The sequence below is a fragment of the Bacillus rossius genome, chromosome 6 (genome assembly GCF_032445375.1).
Source record: "Bacillus rossius redtenbacheri isolate Brsri chromosome 6, Brsri_v3, whole genome shotgun sequence".
In the NCBI taxonomy this organism is placed as follows: domain Eukaryota; kingdom Metazoa; phylum Arthropoda; class Insecta; order Phasmatodea; family Bacillidae; genus Bacillus; species Bacillus rossius.
The window spans coordinates 10,965,310-10,980,203 of record NC_086334.1 but is presented as its reverse complement, the minus strand read 5'-3'; the positions used below and the strand labels follow the sequence as shown (position 1 = coordinate 10,980,203).

Genomic DNA, 14,894 nt, shown 5'->3' with positions numbered 1-14,894 from the left:
TTCTGTTTGTTATTAATAATAGAACATTTAGTCTGCACTACAAATAATAATGTTTTCAGGCAGTTACCCTATCAGAAATGTTTAATGTATATAGTGACAGCTGAGTTTGTTTTAGTTCTCAACTGATTTAACTCATTTTAAATGTGGGGCAACAGTGGGAAACATCTGGAAATACTATTTTTAAACTTGAATTTTGTAACTAGTTTACAACTTGGTATATATTTACAATTTTGTATCAAAAACACATCCAATTCCTTTCTTTATTTTAATATTTTAATTTGAACAACATCTGGATACAAAATATTTAGCTATTACCCTTATAGTGTATGTTATTGTTTACAAAGTGTGCATATGTTTTAAATGATTTTGTATTCTATGTTGAATTAGTTAACAGTATATTTTTGGTTGAAAGCTATGTGTGAAGTGCTTTATGTTAGAAATATAAATTTGGAAGTTAAATTTTATTGATTCTTAAATGTTAGTTTTTAACATCGTACTTACATTTAAAAAAGTTTTTAATTTTGCTGACATCTAAAGAAATTTGTTTGCATGTTATATTTTGGAACTATTAAAGTCTGCAATGTGTTATTTAATAATTAGACAACAACTGCAGTTATTTATACAAAATAATTTTAATTTATGTTAAGTAGAACTGTAGCACATACAGTACAGTCATTGTTATTTCAGTAAGTGATATGAAAGATAAAATATTTTGAAAACAAATATAATTTAGTTGAAATTATTAGAAATTATAAATACATTCAACTTCAGGTTATATTTTGGTTTTTATTTTTAATATAAAGTAATTTTACATAATCATACTACCATAAAACAAAAGATAGTAAAGATAATATACTTTTGGTCGAGTTCTTGAGAAAGCTTTGAAAGGAAACTTATAGTCAACGACACACATGTTAGATATGTAGTTGAAAATGTATTAGCTTATAAATGCTTTTACCAAAAGGAAAAGTGTTACTACCTATAAACTTATTGGTAAAGTTATTTTAAAATAAATTATCTTAAACAGATATGATTAATTTTTAGTGTTCATATTGAATAATACAGTCATTCCCTGGTAAATATGTACAGTCGCGGTAGATGCCAAAAAAAATGCTAAAAATCTGAAAATACTTTTATTCTGTGCCCTTTCACTTCCTCTTTTCAAATAAACCGGCGGAGGTAAGAAATTCCAAATACTTTAGGAGATATCAAATTTTTAAATTTCATCATATGTAGAGTCGCGTTAGATGCCAAAAAAAAATGCTAAAAATCTGAAAATACTTTTATTCTGTGCCCTTTCACTTCCTCTTTTCAAATCAACCGGCGGAGGTAAGAAATTCCAAATACTTTAGGAGATATTAAATTTTTTAATTTTCATCACAATACCTGCGTAGTATGCAGCGATCACCATTGTTTCTTGTCATAGATAATAAGGTTTCTTGTTTACGAGTATCATATTTCTTATTGGACAATTTTGTCACGTGACTGTTCCGTGATTGGCCAGTATTCAAATGAACCAAAAGGTGATTATTCCGTGATTGGTCAGTATTCAAATGAACCAATACGTGATTATTTATTCATTTATTGTTCAATACGATGTTTAATTAATCGGTCAACTTCTTCCGTGAACGACTACATCATTTCCTTATATTGGCAAAGGAAATGTACCCGCCTCCAACTTAGGTGAGTTTTTAACGTTTCTAATTTTAAAGTATTATTTTTTTATTTGGATATTGTTGCGCAAGTAATAAGTAAAAAAAAATTACGTGAGTTGTTAATGTTTATTATTTGTCCGGGTTTTGTTAGGTCAGGTCAGTTACATTATAAATAATTTAAAACTAAAGAACCATTAAATTAAATTCACATTATTTTTAATGTCCGCTTAGTTTGAAAGTATTTATAATGTAACTGACCTGACCTAATCGACCATTTTATTTATTACGCATTCACTAACACACGTCAAAATATAAAATGGCGACGTTCGAAGGGTTAAACGGGCGTTGTATTGCTAAATTAAAAAATTCGATATCTCATAAAGTATTTGGAATTTCTTATCTCCGCCGGTTGATTTGAAAAGAGGAAGTGAAATAGCATAGAATAAAAGTATTTTCGGATTGTTAGCATTTTTTTCCGCATGAATACGCAGGTATTGTGATGAAAATTAAAAAATTTGATATCTCCGAAAGTAGTTGGAATTTCTTATCTCCGCCGGTTGATTTGAAAAGAGGAAGTGAAAGAGCACAGAATAAAAGTGTTTTCGGATTTTTAGAATTTTTTTTGGCATCTACCGCGACTGTACATATTTACCCATTCCCTTATTGTTAAGTAGTAATATCATTTTTTTTTCTGGTCTGAAGAAAGATTGATTTATTAGATACAAATTTGAACAGACTTTTTATCTTTATGTACCTAACATGAAGGAATGAAAAATGAGGCAGCGTCATAAAACAGGCTCTCAGGTGGACAGTTAGTCAATCTGCGATTCATGCTTACCTACCAGTAAAACATAGGATGGATAATCATAGAACTTAAATTTGTTTTTAATCTGTTTTTTGAATTTTATTTGACTCATGATGTTATCTCTCTACTCTATTTTAAAACTCTATTTTACTCTCTATTATAAAACTTTGACTCTGCTTGACTTCAGACTGGTGATGGGCTTATTTGTATTCATGAAATACCAATGTATTCGTCAAAATAGTTTTTTTATATCACAAACATTTGTATTTATAGGTGTGAATATGAATATGCTTGCATATTCATACAAATACTCATATTTGCATATTAGTGAATACAATCACACAAATTAAATATTTGTATTTGCAAATATATGCAAATATTTAATTCCTCGATTTGTATTCATGTATTTGTATTCATCTTATCAGTAAATAGGTGAATTTACCATATCTATTAATATTGACACTGTTTTTCTGAGTTCTTGACCACAGTTTTGGGTAGTTCAATCATCGTGGAGAGGAAAAGATATGGTCCACATTCCACCGGTCCACCCCTCTCCTTAAATACACCCTTAAAATTTAAATTGAATAAAGAGCTTTAGTCAATTAAACCTAAAACATTTTGATAATTTAAGTAACAATAAACACAATGTGAAGCACAAACAAAATAATTGAATTTGAATTGAATCAGTCTGTTCAAAAATATAGAAATACGTGATAGGGAATTAAAAAACTCTTAATTTTAAATGGAAAAAAAGTAAAACAATTTTACTGTTTAATGTGGCACTAGTTTTTACCTTATGTTGTACGGATAGTATACCAAAGTAATATTTTCTAATATGTTATGATGGTATGTTTGGAAATAAATGGAACCGTAATGCTTCTGTTGAAAAAGCAATTGCAAATATGTAATAGGATTTTACTGAGTATTATTTTAAAGAGTTTTAACTAATTGTTATTTACTTTAATTTAAATTAAGTGTTTCCAAAAAAATGCCTGTAAAAGGGTGAGGAATAAGCAAAAATGTTTCCAGTTCCGCAACCTTTCCCACAATGCATGTGAGTGTTTGTTCCACTGCTTTATGTTTTTCTGAAGTAGGTATAGAATAGATATTTGTAATGAATAAAAATAAGTATAATATTATTTATTTATTATAGTGTAAGAATATTAAATCAAACTATTAGTTTTTTATAAAGGAAAAATGATGCTTATGCTGTTATCTCTTGTTTATTTTTCTAGTTCTTGTTTTTGATTTTCAGTTTTTATTAAAAAGATATAGTCCTATAATTTTTATTGTCTTATATGAAAGAATTCATGCCATTTCTTTCTTAAAAAAGTAGCATAACACATGTTATAATTTTTCTTTGGTATTCTATAAGTGCAGCATTAGTTAGTTTCATTGTATTTTTTTTTTTTTTTTTTTGGAAATACAAGATTATACTTTATTATCTTGTGTTTATATATAATTTTAAGAGACTGATTCAAATTAAATTTTTGAGGCAATAATTTTTGTGTGTGCTAAGTATACAAGTTTGTCAATATGTTATTTTCAGTTGGTTGATGTCTATAATTTTTTTTTTTTTAAATTTGAAGGGTAGGTATGGTTTTTGGAGGGATGTGGATCATAAGATTTCCTCAGGGACATTGGGAAGTACCCAAAATTGTGAGTTACATCTGGGTAAAACAACTTGAATACTAATGAAGGTGGTAATTTTGTGTATTAATTGATAGGTGAATATATCTATGCGAAAACCAATACAGGAATTTGAGTAGTTGTATATAGTTGAGAATATGAATATGCAAGTATGAATATTCATAAATACAAAATTATTTGGTTTAACATATGCAAATATGAATAATTCATCTTCATGTATGTAAATACTAATATAGTCATATTTATAGAGAATAATCTTAGTGAATAAATTTGTATTTGATTTATGAATACAAATATGCCTATCACTGCGTCAAACATAGCAAAGCTAATGCTTTGATGGGCCGTGACTTTCGTAATTAGACCTGGTTACATGCTGCTTGTAGCCTCATGACAATGTTGTGGTTCTCTTAATTTAAACTTCATTGTTCATTAGCATTCCTTTTATAGATATGTAGTAAACTTAATAATTAAATTAAATAAACCTTTACCATTGAAAACAAGGGTAAAAATAATAAAGAATGGAATGACACAAACAAATGAAAAACACTTAGCAAAAATACAGAAACATTATAATCCAGATCTAAAAATCAATAGAAAAGCCAGCAGTAAGAGTAGCATTTGGAAATGTATGAACCAAAATGTCTCCTCTTTTTTGCAGGTCACTGATTTGGGGAAATGAGACACTTGTGCGTCTGTTTGATGGTGTTTACAATTGGCCTCATCTGGCTGGATTACACGCTGGTGACTGTCCCGTTGGTTGATGAGTGGAAGTCGCTTCACGTAGGCTGAGCGAGTGGCGCGCATCGTGGAGGATGCCCCGTGACAATGAGGCGACCTCGGAGGACGGAGCCGGGCCGGCCACCGACCCCGCGGTGCCCCTCCCGGTGCTGGAGAACCTGGCCGGCGCCAACAACAACGCCAACAACAACAACCGCACGCGCAACAACAACAACCAGAACCCGCTCATCATCGTCCGCGACCGCCTGTTCCACGCCCTCTTCTTCAAGGCCGCGCTCACCTACGCCCGGATCTTCCCGCGCCCTGTCAGGCGAGTCCTGGAGTTCGTGGTGCTCCTCAAGGTAGGCGTGCGTTCCCCCGCACTTCGCACAGCTGTTGTGCTACCAGCGCTTTGTTCACTTTTATTTGTTTTCCTTCAGCGCTGTTGCTCATTGCATTATTTGTTTGTGTTTGTGAAGGACAAGTTAACTACATTCGAGGGCATCATACCAGAAGGGCGTATCAACACTTTTTGCAAAGTCGAGATACGCCCTTCTGGTATGATGCCCTCAAATTATCAATTCTAATAACACTTCCATTTCAAATTAGAATGAAATAATCAAAGTTGGCGTTGAGTCTCATTCCTTGAATGCCAAGTGCGGTATCTGTGGTGTCTGCAGTGTGGACCGTTAGCGTGAATGTGCGTTCCAGGCGATAACGGCCTTCTTCGTGCTGGCGTACATCCATGTGGTGTTTTCGCGCACGCCCACCAACTGCCTGGAGCACATCAAGGACGACTGGCCGCGCGACGGGATCCTGCGGGTGGAGATCTTGCGCAACGGACCAGAGGACTACAGCATCGAGAAGTCGTACGCTAAGGAGGAGAAGCTGCGGCACATGGGCGACCTGAGCAGCGTGCTGGGGCTGCTCTCCACCGACGGGTACGCACCATCCAGTTCCCCCGACAGTCGACAAACATCCCTGTACTGGCTCACATTATGTGGGTACTAACTTTTAAGGAACTTTACTTTTTTTCTTATTTCAGTAGATGAAAACACACATCTGTTCTTGTGGAATGCCACACTCGGGAGGAAATACACGTTTGTGCAAAAGTGTGTTTGCAATGATCCACTGGTTAGATCCATCTTCAATGTGGTTATTACAAAAGATCAAATCAGTTTGCAATATAATGCTCTAAAGAGAAGAGAATTGTTCTTCATTCAAAGCAGATTAAAGTAATCCAAATAAAAATCGACACTGTGCATACAAGCACAATCAGTTGTGGTGATCAGTGTACTGATCGTTTGGACTGGAATTAACTGTCACGGTAGTTATTTCAATGATCACTAAATTATGTGTTACAAGTTTTACTTAATGAAGTAGGCAACAGTTATTTAAGTTGCTGTATGTACCTAGTTAATTCTTGTTCAGGAGTTACCAACACCCAAGTTTGAAGGCAAGTAATGCTCCCACTGAAGAAATCCTAGCATTAGAGAATCAGGATTCACATGCAGCCACTGAAATATGAGCTAGCGAACAACTGTCAGCAGCTGGAGATTGCAGAGAATCTTGACCCTAATGGCCTGTGAATTGTTATATTTTAATTATACTCCATACTAGGCATTCTTAAGACTGGATTTTTTTTTTTTTTACTATTGGCATGAGGAGACAGTTGGACAAATTAGTAGATAATTGGATTTATTTTGTGCAGACAGGGAAATTTGAAAACAGGGTAAACTCAGTGGAATTGGAAAGGTGCCTTAAAAAATCTGGAACACACAGAGAAATTGTCAGTTTTTAAATACAAAAAACAACAAGTAATTTTTTTATACTATGTAATATCTGAATGTCTTAAAATCGAATAATTAAAAATCATAAATATATTTGCTGTTTGTAATCCATTTCTGATTTTCACTATTACAGAGAGTAAAACCTTGTAAGTTCAGTGTGACTTAGTCATTTAAGGCATACACATATATATATTGATTTGTTTTGGGAGCATGGTAGAAGTTTTAAATATTTTAGTTACTATCTCATTGGTTTTTTATTTATATAAATACTTGTTTTTATTTGATTAAACAAATAGTCTGTAAAACTGATTCAAAATAGTAACAAAAATAGTAATTTATAAATTATACAAAATTCAATTTAAGACGATTGGCTTATGTTTTTATGAGAGGTCAGAGGTTTTATAAATTAATAGCTGTCAACAGAAAACCTTCGATTAGAATGATCAGTCAATATTGAACCTTCTTGCTAATGAGAAATTAGCTATCTACGAATATTATATTTAACTACGAATCAACATTAAATATTGATTTATTTTACAAATAACTCGACTAGCTAATACATAATTAAGCATTGGATTGACGATTGCAGCAAGGAGAGTGCCTTAATATTGATAACTAAATTCGAAATCATACCAGAAAGCTAATTCGTCATGAAACATAGAATGTGTGAAGTTTCTGCTGGATAGAATAATGCCGAAAACTTTGAAGAAGATATTTGAATTTGGAGACATATTAATTTAAAACCAAGTGTATGATGTGTCGATGCTTCAAGAAGAGAATTTGTGGAGATTCAGCTGATCCAACTCCGTGTCAATGGCTAACTTCTGTACAAGATGAAGCCATGTTGCAGAAGGAAGGAGGGATACCTATTGTTGACCATATTACAGATCCTGTTCTGCAGTGCTGATTGATGTACCAGGTCTATACCACGATAATCAGGAGTGCGGGATCCAGCCAAGGAACACCCGTTGTCTCAAGATGCCATCTTAAAGCACTTACAGGAGTGGGACCAGTATCGAATATGAATTGTGTTTGTAAAAAAAAGATAACAGTAAGACAGTATTATTTAGATTTTTTTTTACATTTCTGGAAATAGTTCATCTCATGTAGTTACAATCTTGCATCAGTTCATTTTATTGGTTATATTTTGCGATAACCATATAAATTGAGAATTGTTTCACCGATTCTCGTTTGTAAACTTAGAATTATGTACAGATGATTCGTAGTGTTGATATTGAATTTACTTGTAACTGAGAGTGAATTTAAAGAATAATTTATTTAATCATAAATATTTTGAGTTATTTTAAACTAATGAATTATTATTCCCAGAGGTTAGCTCTCACAAAGTACTGAGTTATAGTTGTGGTAAAAACGACTTGATGGTCGTAGTAGTTGAATGTCAATATATTACTTTTAAAGTCAAAGTCAGTTTCATATAATATTGACCTTGGGACAGGTAAACAAGGGACTACTCAGGAAAATGAGATAAAGTGAGGAACTGGGAACCCTGTTAGTTTATTCATCGTGTCACTGCATCTTGTGCCGTGTCAATGTGCAGACACTGGTGCAGACTGACGAGATCTAGCAGATACAATGGACTGGACCAAACACCACTGTGAAACGTGCACGCTGTCTGCTGTCGCGATGGTTCTCAGGCTGTGTGTGTGCGCGCCGTGTGTGCAGTTTCGTGCACATCGAGCCGTCGGCCGTGCAGGAGCTGGAGGAGACTGGCGTGGGCGTGGGCGCTGGCAACGGCAGTGATGCTGCGACGGCCAGCGCCGAGGCCACCCGGCTAGCGGCCGCCAACGCCTCGGCCGGTGAGTACCCGTCCAGCCTCGGATTTTGGCATCTGGGTTGTGTGGGATACACCGTCTAGTCAGGGGTGTATCTGTGTTAGTGAGACTGGTGCAGGGACGTTGGAACAGGGGGGGCAGCAGGGGCAAGTCTCCCCCGTGCTGTTATGCATGGGGGGGGGGGGGGGGTGCGAGAGTAGCATTTCGCCCCCCTCCTTTTCCCAGAATAAATTTTTGGCCCTAGTAGTATTTTTCTCAACCAGTAGTTACAAACTTTGCATTGGTGATCACATTGATTAGAAAATCAAATTTATGATTGTCAATATACTGTAAAATAATTGCAAATTCGTAGATGGTATTTTATTTAAATTGTACACATCTACTGTCAGAGTAGTATTTAATACATACTACGTCATCAAATTCTTGGAATGGTATATTAAATATTTTGGTTCGGAAACTCATTAAATAGCACAATTTTGCATCTAAAATTCCAAATTTTTCCGGGGGAGGGCCAGCATGAGTCTGTGTACTGATGTGCAGTGCAGTCTTCTCGTTGCGTACAGAGAAACTCTGAGATCTGAGCGGTGACCATAACTTTATATGGTGCAGAAATGAAGATAAAAGTATAATGCAAGTGCCTTGAGTTTTTTTCAAGAATACGTAGCGGTTGTTTTATGCTTAAGTATTATTCTAAAGATAAAAGTGTTTTAGCTATTTTTCACTCTTCTAAAATACGGTTGGGAAACTAAATACGGAAACATCTGCCTCCAGCGAATCAATGAATGCTTTTCGTAAACAGACACCACTCTGATATCATTAGCAGTTTTTCAAATCGCGTGGTGTCTTCTGAAGCTCTGTCCACCTTATGTGTGCTCGGGTAAGCGGGGACCTTAAAAGAATTATACTAAAATTTTCAGTAGTTCAGTCTGGAGCAAGGGACTCACGTTTGCACCGGCAGTCACTGACTACTTACTGCCAGGTCAGTTCCTTACTGAAGACCATTGCAATTTCTTTTCCATATTACACTAAATGTGATTAGTAACCGTCTCGTATTACCTTGCTGTTGAGTGAATAAGCCTAAATAAATGATTAAAAAACTTAAGTCAAATACCATATCTTCTTCAATAAAAAATAATTAGTTGACAAGACGATGACAGGAAAATACTTGCACAAAAATGTTTTTGTACTGTACACTACTGAATGTACAATATTTATAAGGAAGACATTTATATTTTGATGTCATCAGAATTTGTTAGTTAACTTAAGTAAAAAATTATAAGGTGGAGATGCTTGAGGCAGTTGACTGTAGTGTGCTTGAATATGAAGCAGTGCTTAGGACTCGACTACCTGGTCATGAGCAGCAGAGCCTCAGTGAAGTGATCTCTGGAGAAGTGAGGGATGATCTGTGGGAAAGTGCAGACTGGTTTCGGTACTGATGCGTGATGAGAAACATTACAACTACTGTAGTGTGTGTGTCGGTTCAGGCTGTCTTTTCTGGTCAAGAGTATTTTAATTTGTGTTAACTAACCCTGATAATCAAAACTGTAGCTGTTGCCAAAATTATATGATGTGCTTTCGTTAGAATTTCAGCAACATTTATGCAGAGTAATTTTTTTATAGTAAGTTTGTAAAATTTTGGAAGAAAACTTTGGGAATGCCGTGAACTGGTGACTCCGTCGGTCAGTGTGGACAGACAAGCCAGTGGAGAACACTCGGACTTGCTGACGCTGTTCAGTCACAGCTGCACGGGGCCTTGTGTGACCTCTGCATGTGTCCCCAGGTTCGAGCGTGCCCCTGACGACAGCGTGGGACGGCGCGGGGGCAGAGTCCGAGCAGGTAGGAGCAGGTCCCTTCACCCTTCATCCTGCACTCCGGTTTAAAAAAAATTTATTAGACTTTTTCTACTGATAAATGTCACTTGTTCAATTTTTGTGTTTATCTTTTATTCTGACGTCATTCTCGAGCCATTTTACCGAGCCAAAACAAGGCAAAATTTGTGCTGGTATTTTGTGTGGTCCAGCCTGCTGGGCTCGAGTTTGATTCCCAGTTGGGTTGTGGGTTTTTAATTCCTGGAAAGTTTTCCTGGTTTGGGACTGGAGGTTGTGTTGCCCCGTCACATCCGCACTGCAGAAGGTAGCGGTGGGCCACCGCAGGCTCACCTCCATCCTGCTCATGTCATGGCAAACTCTCTGTGTTGGTGGCTGGGGTCCCATCGGCCTCCAAGCTTATCACTCCATTTTGCGGCGGCACATTACCTGACAGCGACGTCAGTTCTGAGGTCACTGGCATGTTTGCCTTGTTGGTCCGTACTAGTTCTGTTCAACAGTTCTGCTCACTGGGTGACTAAATACGAGGGGGGACCCAAAAAAAAAAAACCGAACCGAGAGTGTGCTGCCATTCGTAGACATAGTAGAGAGTTCTCCCGCTAGATGAGGTTAATAGATACCTTCACTAAACAGCGCCCCAGATGGTGTCAGTTTGTATGTTAACATTTGATCGTAGTATTGTTTTTCTTTTACTGTTCTCGTGTTCCGCCTGCGAAGTTGTTATGGCAGATTTAAAAGAACAAAGAGTGTGTTTGAAATTTGGTTTCCTGCCACAGTAACCAGACTCACAGAGGGTTGGCTTCAACATTACGAGCTATAGAGCAGGAAACACCGCACTGAAATAAACCGACAGTGAGCGCGTGTGTCTAAATGGTGCCAAACCATAGAACATCAGATTAAAAACCTTCCACTGTACTATGTGTTAATTCTATTTAAAATTTCTAAAAAAATTTATTTTTTGTGAATAGTGCTGAAAATTTTTGATGTCTAATTAATGTTAGTGTTGTGTTGTCAATGTATTTTATTTTTATTAAATCAATCATTTTGCTCTGTGGAGCTAGCTGGCAGATATAGTATACCATCAATTTACGAATACACACGTCCAGTAGCAATTCTTGCATAACTCATACACTCGAGGTTTCAAAACCTAAATCTCTTGTAACCATCTTCTAGAATTAAAATATTTTTTTTTTGAGTAATGGAATGGGCTAATGGCTAGTAGGTCACAGCCAAGATTTGTTTGCATGTAATTAGCTGTAGTTATGGAGCAAGTGGTGACAAATGGTGAAGCGCACTGCAGTGCAGCTGGTGTTAGTGCCGCCGTGCGGACGGCCTTGACGACCGAGCTCGTGTGTTGCAGCCGAGTGCGAGGGCGGGCGTGCTGATCGAGGAGCAGGACGCGGAGCAGGAGGTAACGTTCCTCGTTTTCTTCTCTCGCTTGTTTGGTGGAGCGCCATGTTTTGTACCTAGGAAACACTTGACTGCTACTCAACCTGGAATTGCATGCTCTTACAGATACGACCTTTACCTAACCTTTTGACTTGTGACCAGGGGTGCAACAACAGGGGGGGGGGGGCAAGGGTATTTTGCCCCCCCTCTGAAACCTTGAAGTGGGGGCAAACGGGGGCAAAGAAAGTGCTGTGTAATCAATTTTTAGATAATAAAACTGCTTAAATAGCACCATTTTCCACCTTGAAATACAAATTTTCTCGGGGGAGGACCCCCCCACCCCCCGCTTCAATAGGGGAATCGATGATTCTTTATAAAAAGGTATATTGCCCCCCCCCCCCCTTGAAAATTTAGTTGTTGCGCCCCTGCTTGTGACTATTGACTTTGGACATGAATAGGAGGTTTCCTTTCATAGTAATTAATAGTAAATAGTCAAGATTATTTGTTGCTAAAGGTACTTATTCCTTTATCAATCAGTGCAATAATGATGCAATTAATTAATTAATTAATTTCATGTATTTGCATACATGCATTGGTGTGTGGTTTACTTGGTTATTGCTTTGCTGCTAGTTGATTGGGCATTAAGTAGCGGGTTTCTAAGAGTTTGTCATTTTGTGTTCCCAGGCTATCACCACTACCGCGGGTAGTGTTTTTGGAGTAGTTAGTAGAGTGGGGGTTGCGAGCAGAAAGGTGAATTTTGTGATGATCAAATAATTTTACTCTGGGTAATGTTCCTCTAGAAAGTCCGTAATTTGTGTTTAATTGAATAATTTAATTCCTTAAATTTCAATAATTTTCCTTAAAAGCTACTTAATAACTATCTAGTAAACATTTTTTTTTATGATATTACTGGTTTTATAACTCTTGATGGTGGCAAAGGGATTCTAGAAATCTCCTTAATTTTTAATTTCACGAGAGGGCACGAACCTTGTTAAAGGTTTGAGGGCAGTTTAAAACTATGGAAATGTTGTAGCATAGCATCAAAGTTCTTGTTAATGTTTAAACAATGGGTATTTTGTTTTGTGCATGGACTGTCTTGAATGGTTGTGGGTGTGGCAGGTGAAGGCAGGCAGGGTTGCTGTGGCTGTTCCAGAACTCGATCAACGTTAACGACACCCTGAAGGAGGACGTCTCGCTGGGTGACGCCGGAAGTGACATGATCTCGCCTCTCAAGGATTCCGTCTCGGAGATGGAAAAGCTGGTTCGTGCCGGTGAGGAAGCTGAGCTCTGCTGATGTGCGTGCTTTGTTTAATGACAGCAGCACAACTGATCTCTGTCACTGGGTGCAGGAATGTCATTGACATCCGAGACAGCCATGTAGTTCTGAAATATGTAAGGAATTAGCAAAAGAATCGTTTTGACTACTTCAGTAGTCTTACAAAGCACGGTGGTATGTAACTGTGAAGGGACAAGTGAAGTCGCCATTCCAAATTTTTGTCTTCAAAATGTTTATTCATATTTCAATTGGAAAATTAGAAATATAAACAATTTTAAGTTGCCAAGTATCATTTTATTACAGTGACATGTTTAACCTATGATCTCGGGGATAGCGTCCCTCTCAAAGGCCCATTTTTGTGAATCTAGTAAAAATAAAGGAAATTTGCAGAAAAGTAACTTTGTTATGTTTATTTTGGGTGCCCATGTTGCGGTTGCCATGTCATGTTGCGGACCAGGAAGTGTCTCTGATACCAGGAGTCGATTCTCGAGAAGTTGTACAATCATTCCAGTGAAAGTTTGCCAAGTTTGGATGCTGTCTTGAATTTCTTTATGATATTCCTGAGTAACATAAGTTTCGAAATGGAATAATTCCATTACAGAATAATTTCACTGGCCGTTAACTCAGCAGATTAAATTCAGCCTTAAAGGTACTATCACATAAGTAATTTTTATATAATATATATATGTATCTTTTTTAATAAAAGTAAGAGCTTGCCATAAGTTCCTGTAGCACGGAGACTATGACTGTTTCAACTACATTTTTTTTGTAGTCTCTGTGGCAAAGGCATTGTTGATAATGCTTTTTTCATCTCCCTGCAACAGCTATTATATTGTTGATGCATTATTCGTCTAGTGGCAGTGGCTAATATGTACAATTATTATGCTTTCCACGACTCCTGGAAACTATTTCATTGGGAATGGCTATTTACATTGGTGATGCTTTTTTCATCTTCTAGGAATGATTATTACAATGTTAGTGCTTTCTTCAACTTCTAGCACTGATTATTGCATAATTGTTGCTTTCTTCATCTCCTGGCAACAGCTATTGCATTTTGATACTTTCTTTGCCTCCTGGAATGGTTATTGCATTGTTGATGCTTTCATTGTCTCCTGGCAACTGTTTTTACATTTTTAATGCTTTATTTGTCTCCTGGCAACAGCTTTTACATTGTTGATGCTATGATGCTTTCTTCATTTCCTGGCATTAGTTTTTACATTGTTGATGCGTGAGAAATTGAACTCTAGAGGACATCATGGGTTTATTTATTCTCCAGTTATCACTATTCTAAAGATTTGTTTTCGTCAGTTGATTTCGGAATTTTTTTTTTACCTTTTTCTCATTCTTTCCTGCTATCTCTTTCTCACTCTTCTCTCTTTACAATTCCTGCTATCTCCCTATCTTTCTTTCAGTCTCTGTTTCTCTCTTTTTGTATCTCTTGTCTCCCATTCTCTCGCAAGAGTACGGCTCCTGACTTGCCCGTAGTTTGGCCGGATGGGGAGTTCTAGTTGAGTATTCGCTGGAGTACGGCTCCTGACTTGCCCGCAGTGTGGCCGGACGGGGAGTACATAGTGGAGTATTCGCTGGAGTACGGCTTCCTGCGGCTGTCGCCCGGCACTCGCCAGCGCCTCAGCATCCCGGTGAAGATTGTGACTCTGGACCCGAGCCGGGACGAGTGCTTTGGGGACTCGTTCAGCCGCTTTGTTCTGGAGGAGTTCCTGGGTTACGACGACCTGCTCATGGCAAGCATCAAGATGCTGGCAGAGCAGGAGGACAACAAGGGCTACCTCAGGTGCGTCAGTGCTCTTAACTTGTAGGTGTATCTATTTTCTTCATGGATTATGTGCATTATGTGTTATGTCTCTCTTGCTGTTTAGTAGCCCACATCAGGAAGTGGGTTTGTCCCATGGTTTTGCACAGGGCATTAAGATGATGAGAATTATCTCTTTGCTACATTGTTCGTATATAAAGTTTTTTTTTTGTACCTTAATGG

The 14,894-nt window shown here is 37.1% G+C and overlaps 1 protein-coding gene across 9 annotated transcripts in view; it reads left to right on the top strand.

Moving 5' to 3' along the window:
- Nucleotides 1-14,894, top strand: part of LOC134532619 (membralin) — a 61,470-nt gene that overhangs the window by 1,210 nt on the left and 45,366 nt on the right. For 7 of the 9 annotated variants that reach the window (XM_063369209.1, XM_063369206.1, XM_063369203.1 and 4 more), the window contains exons 2-8: nucleotides 4,769-5,189; nucleotides 5,539-5,768; nucleotides 8,301-8,434; nucleotides 10,191-10,246; nucleotides 11,597-11,647; nucleotides 12,779-12,896; nucleotides 14,450-14,693. In XM_063369209.1, coding sequence (XP_063225279.1) covers nucleotides 4,923-5,189; nucleotides 5,539-5,768; nucleotides 8,301-8,434; nucleotides 10,191-10,246; nucleotides 11,597-11,647; nucleotides 12,779-12,896; nucleotides 14,450-14,693 — 1,100 coding nt within the window. In that variant the 5' untranslated portion in view covers nucleotides 4,769-4,922. Of the gene's footprint in view, nucleotides 1-4; nucleotides 215-759; nucleotides 1,684-4,768; nucleotides 5,190-5,538; nucleotides 5,769-8,300; nucleotides 8,435-10,190; nucleotides 10,247-11,596; nucleotides 11,648-12,778; nucleotides 12,897-14,449; nucleotides 14,694-14,894 lie in introns of those variants that run through there. The other 2 variants (XM_063369210.1, XM_063369207.1) reach the window with 2 other exon arrangements.